At 37.9% G+C, this 15,991-nt stretch overlaps 1 protein-coding gene across 2 annotated transcripts in view; it reads left to right on the forward strand.

The window, feature by feature from the left end:
• Nucleotides 1-15,991, forward strand: part of tmem131 (transmembrane protein 131) — a 196,587-nt gene that overhangs the window by 130,725 nt on the left and 49,871 nt on the right. For both annotated transcript variants that reach the window (XM_072577008.1, XM_072577007.1), the window contains exons 11-20: nt 630-691; nt 781-889; nt 4,489-4,597; nt 7,318-7,471; nt 7,569-7,739; nt 9,211-9,321; nt 9,415-9,546; nt 11,980-12,084; nt 15,361-15,447; nt 15,685-15,837. In XM_072577008.1, coding sequence (XP_072433109.1) covers nt 630-691; nt 781-889; nt 4,489-4,597; nt 7,318-7,471; nt 7,569-7,739; nt 9,211-9,321; nt 9,415-9,546; nt 11,980-12,084; nt 15,361-15,447; nt 15,685-15,837 — 1,193 coding nt within the window. The remainder of the gene's footprint in view (nt 1-629; nt 692-780; nt 890-4,488; nt 4,598-7,317; nt 7,472-7,568; nt 7,740-9,210; nt 9,322-9,414; nt 9,547-11,979; nt 12,085-15,360; nt 15,448-15,684; nt 15,838-15,991) is intronic.

Below are 15,991 nucleotides of genomic sequence, written 5' to 3' on the forward strand. Positions count from 1 at the left end.
TAACTTCATCTCGTTGGACTATTCCTCAAAGTGAAGTACAAGTAAAATGCTGTAGATTCTGATAGTCTGAAATAAATATAAAGTTCTTGAGAAACTCAGCGGGTCTGGCAGCATTGATTTGCTCTACTTTGTTTTTAATTCCTGTAATGTTAATCCCGCCACTCAACACTGCCAAGAATAGACCTGTTGTAATTGAGTTTAGACCAGATCAACTTTCACTGTAACTGTTCTTTTAGTGTTTTAGGTCTTTCAGTCTTTCACCATTAAATGTCAACTGGCTTAATCTTGTCTCAAGTGTTTGGTGTTACAATATTGTACCTGTTTTAATAATCTGGTACTCTCACCTAACTATATGTGTAATTAAAATGTAACTTTTTTTAGCAAGTTCTTCATCTGAATAAAAAGTGTGCAAAAATGATCTGATTTCTAGTTTACCAATTTGTTCTTGGACAGCATAACTAATTGCAAGTGTATGAATAGTTTTTAAAACTTGTGCCTTCCAGTAAACTTTTATTCCAGTGTAGTCTCTAATGGAAGGAAAAAATACATTTTAATTGTAGTTTTTAATTCTCAGCAATCAGCTGATGCATGTGGATAGCAAAATACTTAATCTTGTCATTTCTCTACAGATCTTCCAAAAGTTTTAAATCTTCATTTATTAAATTCAGGAACAAAAGATGTACCAATAACAGTAAGCTCTTACTTTCTGACTTCAAACTATGAAATTATTACCTTTCATATTTTTGCTTGATAGTTCATGTATGTGTATTTTCTCTTTAGAGTATTAAACCAACTCCACCAAATGAAGCTGTTACAGTAGACTTTAAGCCAATTACACTGAAGGCATCAGAAACCAAATATACCAAAGTCGCAAGTATTATATTTGATGGTGAGTGTTTCCCTAAAGTAAGTATTAATTAATTTTGAACCAGATAAGAAATGTATGTTTTGTCGTTTTAGACATTTATATCTTTCTCTGGAAATCTGATATGCTCTGTTCTTCCATACCATGCAAACACTTGCATTCAGTAGCTTAGAAAGCAAACTGCTATAGATGGACTATAAGAAATATTAGAATTTATATTACCATGTGTAAATAAATGCCTTTTTTGTTTGTATTAACTGTCTTCCTATTTGTTGCACTGACACTATATGGGTGTGTTGTCACAACTGTATAGCTGTTAATAAAGACAGCAGCCTGATTTTGTTTTTTCCCCAGTGATCTGTTATCTTTTGGCAAGGTGACTCATGACCATAAAATAGAGCAGAATTGATTCGGCCCATCGAATTTTCCTATGCCCTTCAATCATGGCTGATATGTTACTCGATCCATTCTTCTGCTTTCTCCTCTTAATCTTTGATCCCCTTTATTTAAGCAATAGCCTATTATCTCATAATATATACGCTCAGTGGTTTGAGTGAGTGCATTCTTGGAGACTATTCTTGTGCGTGTTGTGTTGGTCTTGCAAATGGTTTTCTAATCTACTCCAATTCCTTTCCTTTTTCCTTTTCCCTTCCCCTTTCCCTTTCCCTTCCCTCTCCTCCCCCCCTCCACATTGTCTGTACCTATGCTATCCTTTGGTTTAATCATTTGGTGCAATAACCAAAGAAGAACGTGTCCAATTTTGCAAGGTTGCATGCATATTTTCTTGAAATGAGTGACATTCTTCATGTGTTGTTGAAGAATAACAGTATTGCAACATCATTTACTTTTTTGTAATTTTTATACCTCCAGCTTTGATCAAACCTTTATGAATCACCTGACATAAAATGGAGGCATAGAACTTTGAAAGGGTAAATGCTGAAAGGATTCTTACGAAGACTAGAACTAAGGGGCTCAGCTTAAAAATAAGGGGTCTTTCATTTTAAATGGGAAGTATTTTTTCTGAGGATCATGAGTCTGTAGGCCTCTCTGGCCCCCAGAAAAATGTGGAGGCAGGCTTGTTGAATATTTGTAAGACAGGGGGCTTTGGATTCTTCACTGTATCAAGAGTCAAAAGGGTATTAGAAGTAAGCAGGAGAGTAGAGTGAATGCTACAGTCAGATCAAATATAATCTCATGAACAGGGCACTCAGCCATTTGATATGACACCCAGCATGCTTTGTGTTGGCTGAAAGGCATTTTTTAAATGAACATTTCAAGAGGTCTGCGTGATTCTTAATGGTGAGCCATACAAGTCAGCTTCATGATGGCATTGGAATTTTGGCCAATTACCACGTCCCATTTGCCACTGATTTAAGTCTATCAGAAATGTTTGGTCTGCTGTTCCATGCACGTAGCCGCACAAGTTGCTGCTTCCTCTTACTCAAAAGGGCCCCTTTTGAGACTTTATTTTTTAAATGAGATTTACAGTTGAATTTTAGTTCTTGTTGGTTCAACAGCTTTTTGTACCCTAATGAATTGAATTTTGCATGTGGGATTTTGGCCTTAAGTATGCAATTCTCACTAATTCTCCTGAATTGTTTGCTTTAAATTTGCAATTATCTTCCTCACTGGGCTAAGTTATTTTCATTTCAGGTCCTTCACTGCTGTTTTTGCTCAAATCAAGCTTGAAGCCAAATGTTATAACTAACATCTCCAAAATATGAGATGTTGTTCACTACTTCATGTAGTGCACAGAAGATCTTGACACGGGTCCTGAGACCAAGGGGAAATGGTGTACTTACGGCATTTAAAATGGCTGAAATGCCTTCCCTTTGGAAATAGTGACAGCTTTATTTTGTAGTTGTTTTGCCATTACCAAATTTAAGCATTATACAAAACGATTGTTGTGATACTCCCATGAAATAGTTCCATTTTGTGACCTCAGACATGTGCCCTAATTTTTTTTGTTTACCACCTCCATGGTATTGAGCAAGAGTAGCCTCTATGCCTTTAATTGTAATCCATAAATAATTCATTGTCACTTACTTTTTACAGTGAATAATCCAGTAAAGTACAGTAAAAAGCTTCAACAGTCACCACAATCCAGTGCTATTTTGAGTAACTTAAGAATAAAAAAAAAACTTAAGAATAAAAAGGATCAAAGAACACAAAGAGAATCCTGAGCCCTGAACTGGATCTCTAAAAACACCTGGCCCTGCCTCCACCACTTTGCTGCCTGTGCCGGACACATCAATGTAGGAATCACCACTCTAGGTGCCATCTCCTTACCATAATCTGTACTGGACCTGTACTTGTCCTGCAACCAGGAGTCGCTGACTCTACTATCACCTTTGCCACTGGGAGTCCTGCCTCTGGGTATACCGTGCTGCAGCTGCCAATTCTCACCCGGTCACTTGGGAGCTTTGCCACCGCCAGCCCCAAATACCAGGAGGACATCCCTGCAGCTGCTGCATCCAGTTGCCTGAGGATCTGCAACTATTGTCAACTGTCAGGAGTGACACCGTTCCATGCATGGTCCATTCTAGGAGCCACGCTGATTTTGACAAATAACCTGCTGCAAAAGACTCCAAAGAAAAGAAGAAAACAAAAAAAAATTAGAGCAGAAGTAAAAAGAAAAGAATAAGTGTGAAGGAGGATAATCCTAGGCAAGACCCTGCTGCCACCTTGGCTTGGATCCAACACCACCTTGCATTTAAAACAGTTTTGCAGTGTGTCTACCTTTCCAATGCTCCTTGGCTGTACAAGCTTCAGATTATTTACAGTTAATATGCATATTCTTTCATATCAATTATTTATACCAAACTGTAGCAACATTTGCACTAAAATCATAATACAAAAAGATTTATCAATGTGAAACTTGATTATATTGTTTGGGGCTTTGCATATGTAACTTTTTTTGGCTGTGAACTACGTTGAAGCATAACATTGGGATATCCTAAACTTAAGATACAATGAAAGAAATTCCCATGGGGGGAGAAAAGGAAGCTTTGCAGTTTCCACACTTAAAAGGAGCAGATACAATTGATGGAATAAACTTGTTCATGTACTAAAGAGGTCCTAAATTGACAGAAGAATCTCTCAGCTCAGATTATTGATCCATCATGTTCTTTGAGCCCATTTAGCCCCACTCCCTTATACCTTTTTAATCACTTATGAGAGTTCTTCCTTTTTCAGGCTTAAACTCCATTCCCTCTTGAAAGTTCTAATTGAGGCTGTTTTTGTCTTTTTCAGTGGCACTTTGCAGATCATGTTTTCTCCCCTAATTTTTTTTCAAAAATTCTCATCTGTACTTTCTGCTTACTGACCCCTCAAACTAATGGAAATGGAGTTGATGGGTAGAAATATTCACAACTTCATACTTTGTTGTTGAAAAGTTACAATGTAGTATGGTGAAATTCATTCTCAGCTATTGAATGTTATATTCTTTTTCACTCATCAGATCTGTACAAGTTGTTGCAAAGTAGATGTGCAATCTACAATAGACTATAGCTGCTATTATTTAAGAGGCGCAAAAGGAGTGTTGCAAATCAGAAATTCTCTAAATGTTATATTTCTGACTTGATGACCATAGTAGCTCCTGGTTTTTGTTTTTATTATTTCAGCTTCAAAAGCAAAAAATACATTGCAGTTTTCTGGGAAAATAACAGTGAAAGCAAAAGAGAAAAATTATTCAAAACTCGAAATTCCATACCAAGCAGAAGTGTTAGAAGGGTAAGTTTGGTGAATTTTAATTCAGGAGAATTTTCTCTTGTAAATGTTAACCTTACCTTAAAGTAACAAATCAAATTGTTCAAAAGCAAAATACTGCAGATTCTAGAAATCTGAAACAAAAACAAAGTGCTGGAGAAACTCAGGTTTTGCAGCATCTTTTGGAGAGTAAAACAATCAGCATTTTCAACTGATATTATAAACTCCTCAGAGGAATCATCATATTGGACTTGAAACATAACTTGGTTTCTCTATCCGCATTTGCTTCCGGTCCATAGATGTTGCCAAACCACCCAAGTTTCTCCAGCAATCAAAAATTGATGGCTGATTCCCTCAGGTAGGCAGTTTGTTTGTTTATTTATTTGGTTACCTTTTATAATATTGCTGTTTTATCTTTGCTCAACTGCTGGAATCTTCATCTATGCTTTGCCTCCCAAATAATACTATTACAATAGTCTGCTAACCAGCCTCTCACTTCCACTCTACACAATCTTGAACTCATACGCAACTAATTTGCCTGTACCCTTGTTAAATTTTGTTCACCCAACTACAAGGTTCAATATCACCTTGCTCAGATTCCTCCGTGCTTTCACCTGATTTCTGTCTCTTACCATTCACAGTTGTACAACCTTCCATGAAAATTTTACTTCTCGTTTTCCTTTGTTTTCTCTCTATCCCCCACATCTTCCACCCTGCAATTGGTAACCCTGCATTTAGCTAATTAGACCAGAAACTGGAGGATTTCCTCCCAAAACTCCTAAACCTCTTCCTGCCCTTAAGATATATCCTAATACCCAACTCAAACCAAGCTTTTCAAGTCAGCCATTCTGATATCTCCTTCAGCTCAGTATCAATTTCTGTCTTTTAAATTTCCTGTGAAGTGCCATGAGCACTTAACTATATTAAAGACACTATATATGAATACTGCTATTTGGATTTAATTTAAAACAAATTAGTGCTTTTTTTTTAAAAAGGAAACAACTGACTAATCTTTTATATGAAATAGATGATATTTGACTCCAAATGCAAATTGCTTTTTTTCCTGCTAGCCACCCCGTACCAGTCTTTTACCACTTCTGTGTCTGAAAATCAAATTTGTAAAACTGTATATTGGAAACTGGCAGCTTGTGTTCTATGAACTTTGAAATGTTTGAGGTTTTGCTGTATATGCTTAAACCAATTATTTAATCCACTTTTAGTGAAGTAATGGGATCAGTTCTGACTTCTGCATGCTTACAACGATCCTTTTATCAAGAAGGGTCTAGGGGACACATTTTTAAGGTGAGAAGAGAGATTTTTAAAAAAAGACATGAGGCAAAGTCTTTACGCAGGGTAGTTTGTATGTGAAATGAACTTCCTGAAGAAGTGGTGGATGTGGATACTATTACAGCGTTTAAGACATTTTGGATGGATATGTGAACAGGAAAGGTTTGGAGGTATATGGGCCAGGAGCAGGCAGGTGACCCTTTGGGATTACGTTTGGCAGGGACTGGTTGGACTGAAGGGTCTGTTTTGTGCTGTATAACTCTGACTCTAAGTAAATCCTTGTAGATTTAAAGTAAGATTTTATTAATTCTTTCCCTTGCTGGATGTGCTTGCTGTCTCTGCTGCTTAAGACTCTGACCGTCTGAAAGATCAGGAAAGTCTTAGATTAAGCACCATGAATTGCCATTCTCGTGATCAGAATTCTATAGTTGGTATCAGCACTAGGTAAGGGTTTTCTACTCCAGTTTAATATCTAGTAACTCCTAATTAGAGTCCTTTCCTAGTCTTGAGTATATTGTCAGACTCCCTTACCTGAGATCAGGGTGATTGAGGGAGTCTTGACTTTTTGTCTTGTTTTCCTTGCAAAGTCTCCATCTACGAATCCAGAATTGTAGTCAGAATTGCAAATTTGTAGTGCTTTTTACAAATAATCTGCTCTTGTCTAAAGACCGCTACAATAAATGACTCAGCAGCACGTTTACCTTTGTCATATATCACTTCACTCCAAGATTTGGGCACCATGTCTATGTAGCACTTCAATGTAATACTGAGATGGGTACTACATTTTTTGAGTTTTGTATGCCTAAATGAATGTTTCTCCCTGTTAAAAGGGGAAGAGTCCTTGGACATTGTCTTAGTGTCGGTGTGAACATTTATTCCCTAACCAGTTCACTGCCAAAAAGAAAATAATTCAGTCATTTATCTTTTTGAGCATTGGAATTATTTGTTTACAAATTGCTTCTGTGTGTGCTGCAGTTGGATTTAAAAAGTGAAATACTTTTTTAGGTATTTGCACCATTCTGTTCCATTTAAAGCCTTTAAAAAGTTTTTTCCTCGCCTAAAAACATTTTTTTTGTTTAAAGCTTCTTTGGTTGGTTGGAGTCTGACATCCTCATTATCACTTATACTGTCAGTAACTATTATTTTGTTGCTGCATAGTCAAAGGAAATTGTAATCTCCATTTCATTCCTCCTTCTGTCAAATCCCCACCCTTATCGAACACTGCCCCCCCCCCCCCCCCCCACGTCATTCCCAAACCAATATTGGGCATAAGAATGAAACAATATTGTGTGCTGATCTTTCTTTTGACCTAATCTGTGACTAAGCTACAGGATAACAGTTGAAGATGTGGTTAATTATGACTGCCTGCTGGCATACAACTTTAAAGGCAATATTGCAAGAAAATGTCAATGTTGTAGGGAGAAGTAAAAATGTAGCATTTCTTGTGATTTTTGCAGGTATTTGGGCTATGATCACGCAGCAACACTTTTTCATATCAGGGACAGTCCTACAGACCCAGTGGAGAGGCCAATATATCTAACAAATACATTCAATTTTCCAATCATTATACACAATGTTTCTTTGCTAGAAGATGCAAAGGCAATGTTTAAGGTAAGTATAATCACACACAGTTTGTTGCAAAATCTGGTTTCTGAACAATTGCATGTTGAATTCAAGGATATTTAACTACAATTTTTCTTTTCTTTAGATTAAAAACTTCAGTGAGCCAGTTTCTGTTCCTCCCCACGAAGCACTCTATATATTTTCTCTCCATTTTGAGGCTACCACTTCTTCCATTCATATAGACAGCAACATTCTGCTTGTCACAAATGCATCAAAATTCCACCTCCCTGTACGAGCCTATACAGGGTTTTTAGATGTAAGTAACAAAAATGTTTCTGGTGCTTTTGCTTTCTATGTAATTGAACCTCATTTAGAAAACTATAAGTTCCAGGAAGGTACAGATGAAATTTTTTTTGTTCTATCTGAAACTTAGAGGACAGAGGTTCTGGTTGTATTGGGGAAGATGTTCTGAATTAATGTGGAGTGTTTTCCTGCTGTTTGTAATCATTGATATCTGTTCCTTAGTATTTTTGTCTCCTGTATTTTTTTTAAAGTTTCTTTTTCAAACTTTTGGTATGCTTGATTGCTGTGGACATACTTTAAATGAGGTACATGTACTGTATGCTATGTTGTCAGGAAAATGGTTTCTATCATGTTATATAGTGTCATGTCAGTTGTATATTCATTGACTGTGCACTTTTGAAATGGCTGTCTTCCATCCACAGTTGTGGACTTTATACATGTACAGGAGATATCCTGAATTATGTTTTACTGTGCTGCATTAGGGGGACACAGCTGATAATACTTAACATTCATTGATGGATTGTGGGTATCAGCGGCATTAACTGCCCATGTTAATTGCCCTTGAGAATGTGGTGATGTTGAGTTGCTCCCTTGAGCCACTGCAGTCCTTGGTATGTGGTTATACCTGCAGTGCTATTAGAGGAGGGAGTTTGAGGATTTAGACCCAGTGACCGTGTTTGAGTCACTGTATAGTTCCATGTCAGGATAGTGTATGACGTGGAGAGGAACTTGCCGGTGGTGGTGTTCCCATGCATCATCTGCCCTTGTCCTTCTAAGTTGTGATTATAGGTTTGGAAGGTTCTGTTGAAGCAGTCTTGGTGAATTGCTGCAGTACTTGCTTTAGATAGAGGAACCAAGTGTACTTTGTCAACAGTGAAAGGAGTGAATATTGAAGGTGGGTAGATGGGGTTCCAAACTGGTGGGCTATTCTGTTCTGGTTGCTTGAGCGTTGATCAAGCTGCACCCATCCAGAATATACGATCTCACTCCTGACCAGTGTCTTGTAGATTGTAAGCAGGCATTAGAAGGTCAGGAGTGATATTCCTTCTAAGCCGTGCAGCCACGTGCAGTATTGCACGTGCTGCATGTGTCATTCTAATTTCTGGTTTCAGAAGTCTATGCTTGGAGCTCTGCATGCTCGGGGCTGGGGGGCCAGGGACATTTGGGGAATATTGGAAAGGATTACTTGTAACAGAATTCCTAGCCTTTGCTTGCTTGTCTGGCTTTTATATGGCTGGTCAAGTTCAGTTTCTAGTCAGTGATAACTGCCAGGGTGTAGAGATATTTTTTTTCAGAATTTGCTTTGGATTTGAGTTTTATCATTGTATAAATGGGGCTTTAGCTTTCATCAGTCCTTAGTTTCATAAAGTATCTTTTCAGAAACCAGTTTTGAAGAAGAACATAATTGTTTTTCTCTTTAGTCTGTTTCATTTTTGTGACTACGACATTCTTTTGTAAACAGCTATTTTACATTAATTTTGCAGTACTTTGTACTTCCTCCAAGTTTAGAAGAACGCATCATAGACTTTGGTGTGTTGAGTGCTGCAGAAGATGGCAATGTTATTTTTGTTATTATGAATAGCAACCCAATTGAGGTAAGATGCCATTTTTAGATCATAAGCGATTGTTTGAGAACTTGTGCACTGTGCTTCATACTGTTACTGATTTTGATGTCTTGATCTCTTCAGCTGGCAGTGAAAGGCTGGTATGTTGTGGGAGATGGCCTCAGTATTGAATTGCTGATTGTAGAGAGAGGCAACAGGAGTGCAATTTCCAGTGTTTCTGATTTAGAAAAATCGATACCAACAGAGCAATCTTCTGTGAGTCAATATTTCTAATCCTGTACACACATTTCTTTCAGCATTAACCGTTTATTTCAAAACTATTTTCTGTGCATGACATGCTTCCAGTCAGATTTTGTATTAACTGGATTGTAACAAATGGTCAGTCACAACCAAAGTCTTGACTATTTTAAGACTTGCATATGAGCATTTTTTTTAGTTTGTAACTGTGTAAGCTTTTAAATGAACTTAAGATTTTTTACATTTTTTTTTAAATCTGCATGCTATTCCATTACCTGTTATTGCAAGTGCTAATGTTAAAGCATGTATTTCAATTCCAGCAAATGTCGTCTACTTCTGGCAACTGGGACTACATCCAAGTTAAAATAATCATGGAATCCATAGAGTCTGGAAGCAGGCCATTTGCCCACGTAGTCCACACCTGACCCTTCAAAGAGCATCTCCCCCAACTCTTTCTCCTCCTCTTTATCTTCTCCCCTCTCTTCCCCCCACGCCCCCCCCCCCCAAATATTTCCTGCGGCTGATCCATCTGACCTGCACATCCCTAGCTAGACACCTGGGCAATTTAGCGTGGTCAATTCACCTAGACTGTGGTAGTAAGTCAGAGGAAACACACAGCCATGGGGACAATGTGCAAACTGCATACAGACAGTACCCAGAGGGTGGAACCAAACCCAGGTCCCTGGCACTGAGGCAGCTGTGCTAACCACTGTGTTGCCCTGTTAAGTTTTTTGCATTGCCAAAATCTTTAGCACATGACTTCAAAATGCCACAATCTCTAATAATCTTAAAACTAATAACTTTTCTTCAAAGAAAATATTATTTTAATGACCCAATGCTTCGTCTCTAGTCAATTCTAGTAGGGCCATAAATATTCCTAGGTTGAAAGGGACATTTGGGGCTGGGGGTTAGCAATTTTAATTAGAGGATGTTGAATTTTAAATGTATTGGTATATTTTCTCATTTTTTGGTAAAAGGAGTGCAAAAACAGGTTTTTTGATTTATTGTCATGTGTTCAGTGTAAAATGAAAGATTTACACCTTCACTGTGCGTTGTTGCCATTCTCATTAATTTAAAATAACTTCAATTAAAATTGTTAATATAATCATGCAAATATGTTAACTGGTAAGAGTTCAAAATTTCACATGTTTTAGTACATAATCTATTAATGTTTACTTATTGTAAGATTCCTAAAACTTGTTTGTTGTCCATATGGTTGTGCATGCTGCTTAAAATGTATCTTGGGAAAGCTGTGTTCATTGTTAAACTCAATGTTGCATGCAGTTTGGACATGTTTAGACATGTTTTCATCATAATTGTTTAACTCTGAGGGACTGCTGAGATGCAATACATTTCCTTTTGAGTCCATTACGTAATTATGCATGTTGGTTAATAGATTGATAAATGCTTTGTTTTTCTAAGGTATTAGGATTAATTTGGTTTTGAATAGATTAGCAAATAATAGGCAATAAAATTTTAAAGGTTTATACCTATATCATAAAACCAGTATAGAAACCTTTAAAGTTTGTAATATTCTTCTGCTCTGCCAATTAACAGGCTTAAATGTTTATTTGCTATAGAATCCCTAAAGCATGGACACATTAGGCCCAACAAGTCCTCACCAACCCTCTGAAGAGTATCCCAGTCAGATTCATTCCACTACCCCTCTTACTCTACATTTGCCCTGACTAATGCACCTAGCCCACACATCCCTGAACACTATTGGCAATTTAGCATGGCCAATTCGCCTAATCCCCATGTCCTTAGTCTGTGAGAAAACCAGAGCATGCTGAGGAAACCCACGCAGATACTGGGAGAATGTGCAAACTCTACACAGGCAGTTGCCAGAGGCTGGAATTAAATCTGGGTACCTGGTGCTGTAAGGAGCTGTGTTAACCACTGAGCCACCATATAGTGTTGTTTGTAATAGAGTTAGAGCTAACAAATTCATTTTTACAAAAGTAGGTGCATTTTTAGACACTGTTACAGAGGTAAAGCTATGTGTAATTTGGGATGTCACTTTAATCCAAAAAATTCTTCAATAATCAACCTTAATAATTGATTAGAAATTGACTACTCCAAGGTAGGTAGGTCACTGTTGATATCAAAAGTAAGAAATAGATTTTTTTTGAAGTGCATGTATCACACTAATCAATAGTGTGATGTAGGGTAGAGCTCCGCTTTTGTAGGCCCATTGTTACATTGAATTGCATTGGCATTTAAATTGCTGACAGAGCAATCAAGATTATTAGCAGATATTATCCCCTTTCTAAATCGTCTCATTCAGCCTTATCTTCAAGAACCCATCCTTGGTCTAGTTTATCTAGTTGGTCCAGTCAGGATTAGAATTGTGAGAAATGACCATCTTTTGAGAGCCTCCCCTGGCTTTTGAGGTGATATCAAATCCATAAATATTTACTGATGAATAATGTATTTGTGCATTCTTCACAGGTGATACTAGCATCTGGTTATTATGCAGCATTTAGGATGAAGTTGACTGCAAAAGAACTTGAAGGACCATATGATGGAGCTGTGCAGATCACAACAGATTATGAGGTAGTTTTTGAGTCTTATATAATAAAGGCATAATTTTAATGTTTTTACATGATTTTAAAAAACTTTGCACCAGTTTAATCTTAAAGTACAAGTGACTATAATAGATGGAATAATATCTCAGATATCAGAATTGGCAGGTTAATCTGTTAAACAAAATCAAAATATTTCTTCGCTGATTGTTCATTTACTTGGTGAACAATTGATCTGCCCCACATTGTCATCTGTTGGGGCACTATTTGATAGTGTCTAACACCAAACCATAGTATGATGTTTAGAAAAGTCATACAGGAAAGTGCATGTTTAAAATTATGCACACATCATTCAAATACCTGGAAAATATCACATTACAGCTAGCATGCGATAACACAGGAGGTGCTTGCTTTTTTTCTTAGTACCAAAACTGGTTCCCAAATTTACTGACTATGCAAAGTTAGATAGGAAAGAAAATTGTAAAGAGGGCAGGAGGTCACAACAACCTATGGATAGTTTAAGTAAATGCACGAAGATGTAGCAAATGGAATATAATGTAAGAATGTGATATTGTACAACTTGGCAGCAAGAGTAATTAAACATATTATCTAAATGATAGTTTGTGGGGACCTGGGTTTCATCATGCAGACATTGCAAAAGGTTAAAATGCAGTACAGCAAGTAAGTCGAAAAACTAGTAAGATATTTATCACAAGGAAAATTTGAATACAAAAGTAAGAAGTTAGGCTTCTGTTGTGAGCTACTATGTCTGGACTGCTGTGCTCATTTATTCATATTTTAAACACAAATGATTTGAGGAGTTGAGGCAAACTTTGGACTATTCCTGCAATGGGTAAGTTATCCAGTGAGGAAAGTTGGACAATTTTACACTACTTTTATCGGCTGGAGTTTTTAAAATAGGAAGATGTGACTTGGTTGAATCATACATGATAGAAGGGTCTTGTTAGTGCAGATATCAGCAAGATGCTTCCTCCTTTAGCAGAATCTAGTACTAGAGGTCACTGTTTTAAAAATCAAAGGCTGTCTATTTAAAACAGAATAGGTGAGTTTTTTTTTCTCTCAGGACCCAAATGTCTTTGGAATTCACTTCCTGAAAAGGTGATCAAAGCAGAGTCATTGCATATGTTTAAGGTAGTGATAGTTTCATCCTTGTTGATCAAGGATTTGAAAGGTTGTCAGCAGGGTGAAAGCATGGTTTTGACATTTCACCCATGATCTTGAATGGTAGAGCAGACTTGAGGGGTTGAATAGCCTACTCCTGATTTGTATGATCATATGTATTTACGTCCACATTTAAACCAGAGCTATAATGCTGTCAGGAGTGGAATAGCAAGATGGAATCTCAACTACTTCTAGTGTGGCTGGATTAATTTGTCCTGCTTTTCTGTACAGGACATAACTGGGTAATTTGAATACATTGCTGGTTAGATGCCAATGTTATAGCTGTACAGGAAGACCTTAGCCAAGGGAACAGCAAGTTCTGGACCAAATGTCATCATACTATGGCCAGAATGTTGTCAGGGTCCTACACCTTTGCGGTAACCGGTGCTTCCATCTGTTTTCCTAATATCTCTGAATTGAATTGGCTGATGACTGACTTCTGTGATGTTGGGAAATCAGGAGGACAAGACAGATCACTCCACTTCTGGCTGAAGTTTGTTGCAAATGTTTCTGCCTTCTCTTTTGCACTAATGTGCTGGGCTTTCCATCATTGGTGAGGATGTTTGTGGAGCAGCTATCTCCTCTGGGTTGTGCAATTGTCCACCACCACAGCTTAAATTTGATCGCTTTACAGAATAACTTAGCATTACTTGCTGCTTATACCATTTGGCACACAGGTAGCCCTGTACAACTTCCCAAGTTGCCACTTCATTTTGGATTTTACCTAATATGCTCCTGGAAAGCTGGCATGCTCTCCTGTACTGTTCATCGAACTAGGGTTGATCCCTTGACTTATTGTAATGGTAGAATGGAGGATATGCCAGGCCATGCAGCTGCAGAATAAGTTGGAGTATAATTCTGCTGCTGACAATCCACACTCCCATGGATTCCCAGTCCCTGGTTGCTCTGGGGCCACCTAACACAGTGGAGCATGTTGTTAATATAAAGGTGGAATTTTGTCTCCAAAAGGACTGAGGGTGGTGCGGTGGCTCAGTGGTTAGCACTGCCTCACAGCACCAAGGTCCCCGGTTCGATTCCAGCCTCAGGTGACTGTCTGTATGAAGTTTGTACATTCTCCCTGTGTCTGCGTGGGTTTCCTCTGGGTGCTCCAGTTTCCTCCCACAATCCAAAGACGTGCAGGTCAGGTGAATTGGCCATGGTAAATTGTCCATAGTGTTAGGTGCATTAGTCAGAGGGAATGGGTCTGGGTGGGTTACTCTTCAGAGGGTCAGTGTGGACTGGTTGGGCCGAAGGGCCTGTTTCCACACTGCAGGGAATATAATCTAATCAGTCATTTCTGATACAGCCATGGATAGATGCATCTATGACAGATGGATTGGTGAGAATGGCATCAATTTTGTTTCCTCACCGCATGCCATAAACACAGTTTGACAGCTATGTTCTTTAGGACTCTACCAGCTCAGTCAGTAGTACTGCTGAGCCATTGAGTGATGGACAGTAAAGATCCCCAAGCATGAGTGCATTCTGTGTCCTTGCCACCTTTTTAGTGCTTTCTCCAAGTGGTGTTCAATGTGCAACTTACCTATCTATCAGCTGAAGGGAGGTGATCTGTAGGAGGCTTCCTTGTCGATGTTTGATCTGAACCATGAGACTTTATTCCTTTTTTTTGAAAGGCATTTTAGCATTTTGATATTACCAGTTCAGAGGGCTTGCTAGGTCATTTCAGAGAGCAATTAAGAGTCTTTGTACCTGAAGTTGCCTATAAGCTTGACTGGGTAACAACGGAAGACTTGCTTTCCTAAAGAACATCAATGAACCAGGTGGGATTTTGCTACAACTGACAATGGTTTTATGGTCGTCATTTAGAGTCTTAATTGTAAATTAAATTTCAACATCTCCTTTGGGATTAGAACCTGGGTCGCAGAGCACTAGCAGGGCATTTGGATGGTTTGTCCAGTGAGAATACCATGACATGTAACTGACATGACTGATGTATTTCCTATCTATACCCACCCCAGGGAGCATTTTGCAGCAGGAATCTAATGAGGAATTACTGTGCAGATGAGAATATTTATTGGCTGAAGTTTAATTGCAACAAACTGATATATCTAGTGGTCACTACTGCTTGTTCTGGACTAACATTTGTTTCATTTTGTTTTTGCAGATTTTAACTATTCAAGTAAAGGCACTTATTGCTGTAGGATCCTTGGTTTGTTCACCAAAGCATGTTGTTCTTCCAGGCTCATTTCCAGTAAGATGATGCTCATTTTAATATTGTATTTTATTGTTCTTGGCTAAATGTTGAAATAAACTAGAATTAGTCTGTGACCTTGAAACAAACATCAATTCCTTTCTCTTTGCATGGGTATGAGCAGAGCCTGGACCTGATCTACCTAATTGGATGTTTGTGTATCTGTGATTATAAATTATTGTGAAGTGTGGGAACCAAGTTTTTTTAATTTGTAAGTTTGAATATTTTGCTTTACAGGGGAAAGTAGTTCATCATAGTTTAAATATAATGAGTTCCTTCTCACAGAAGGTGAAACTACAAAATATACGTCCTCTAACAGAGGATGTGCGATTCTACTACAAGAGAATGAAAAATAACAAGGATGATTTAGAATCAAAAAAGAAATCCAAGGTTTGTCGTATTTCATCTTGTGTAATGTGCATGATTTATGGTAGATTCGTTTATGCAGCATATTAACTTGCATACTTGAGCTATAGACTTCTGATGCTGCACAGTAGTAAATATAGGACTAGAAGGACAGAGCAGATGAATACGTGATGAGAGA

Source organism: Chiloscyllium punctatum, chromosome 9 (genome assembly GCF_047496795.1).
Source record: "Chiloscyllium punctatum isolate Juve2018m chromosome 9, sChiPun1.3, whole genome shotgun sequence".
NCBI lineage: Eukaryota > Metazoa > Chordata > Chondrichthyes > Orectolobiformes > Hemiscylliidae > Chiloscyllium > Chiloscyllium punctatum.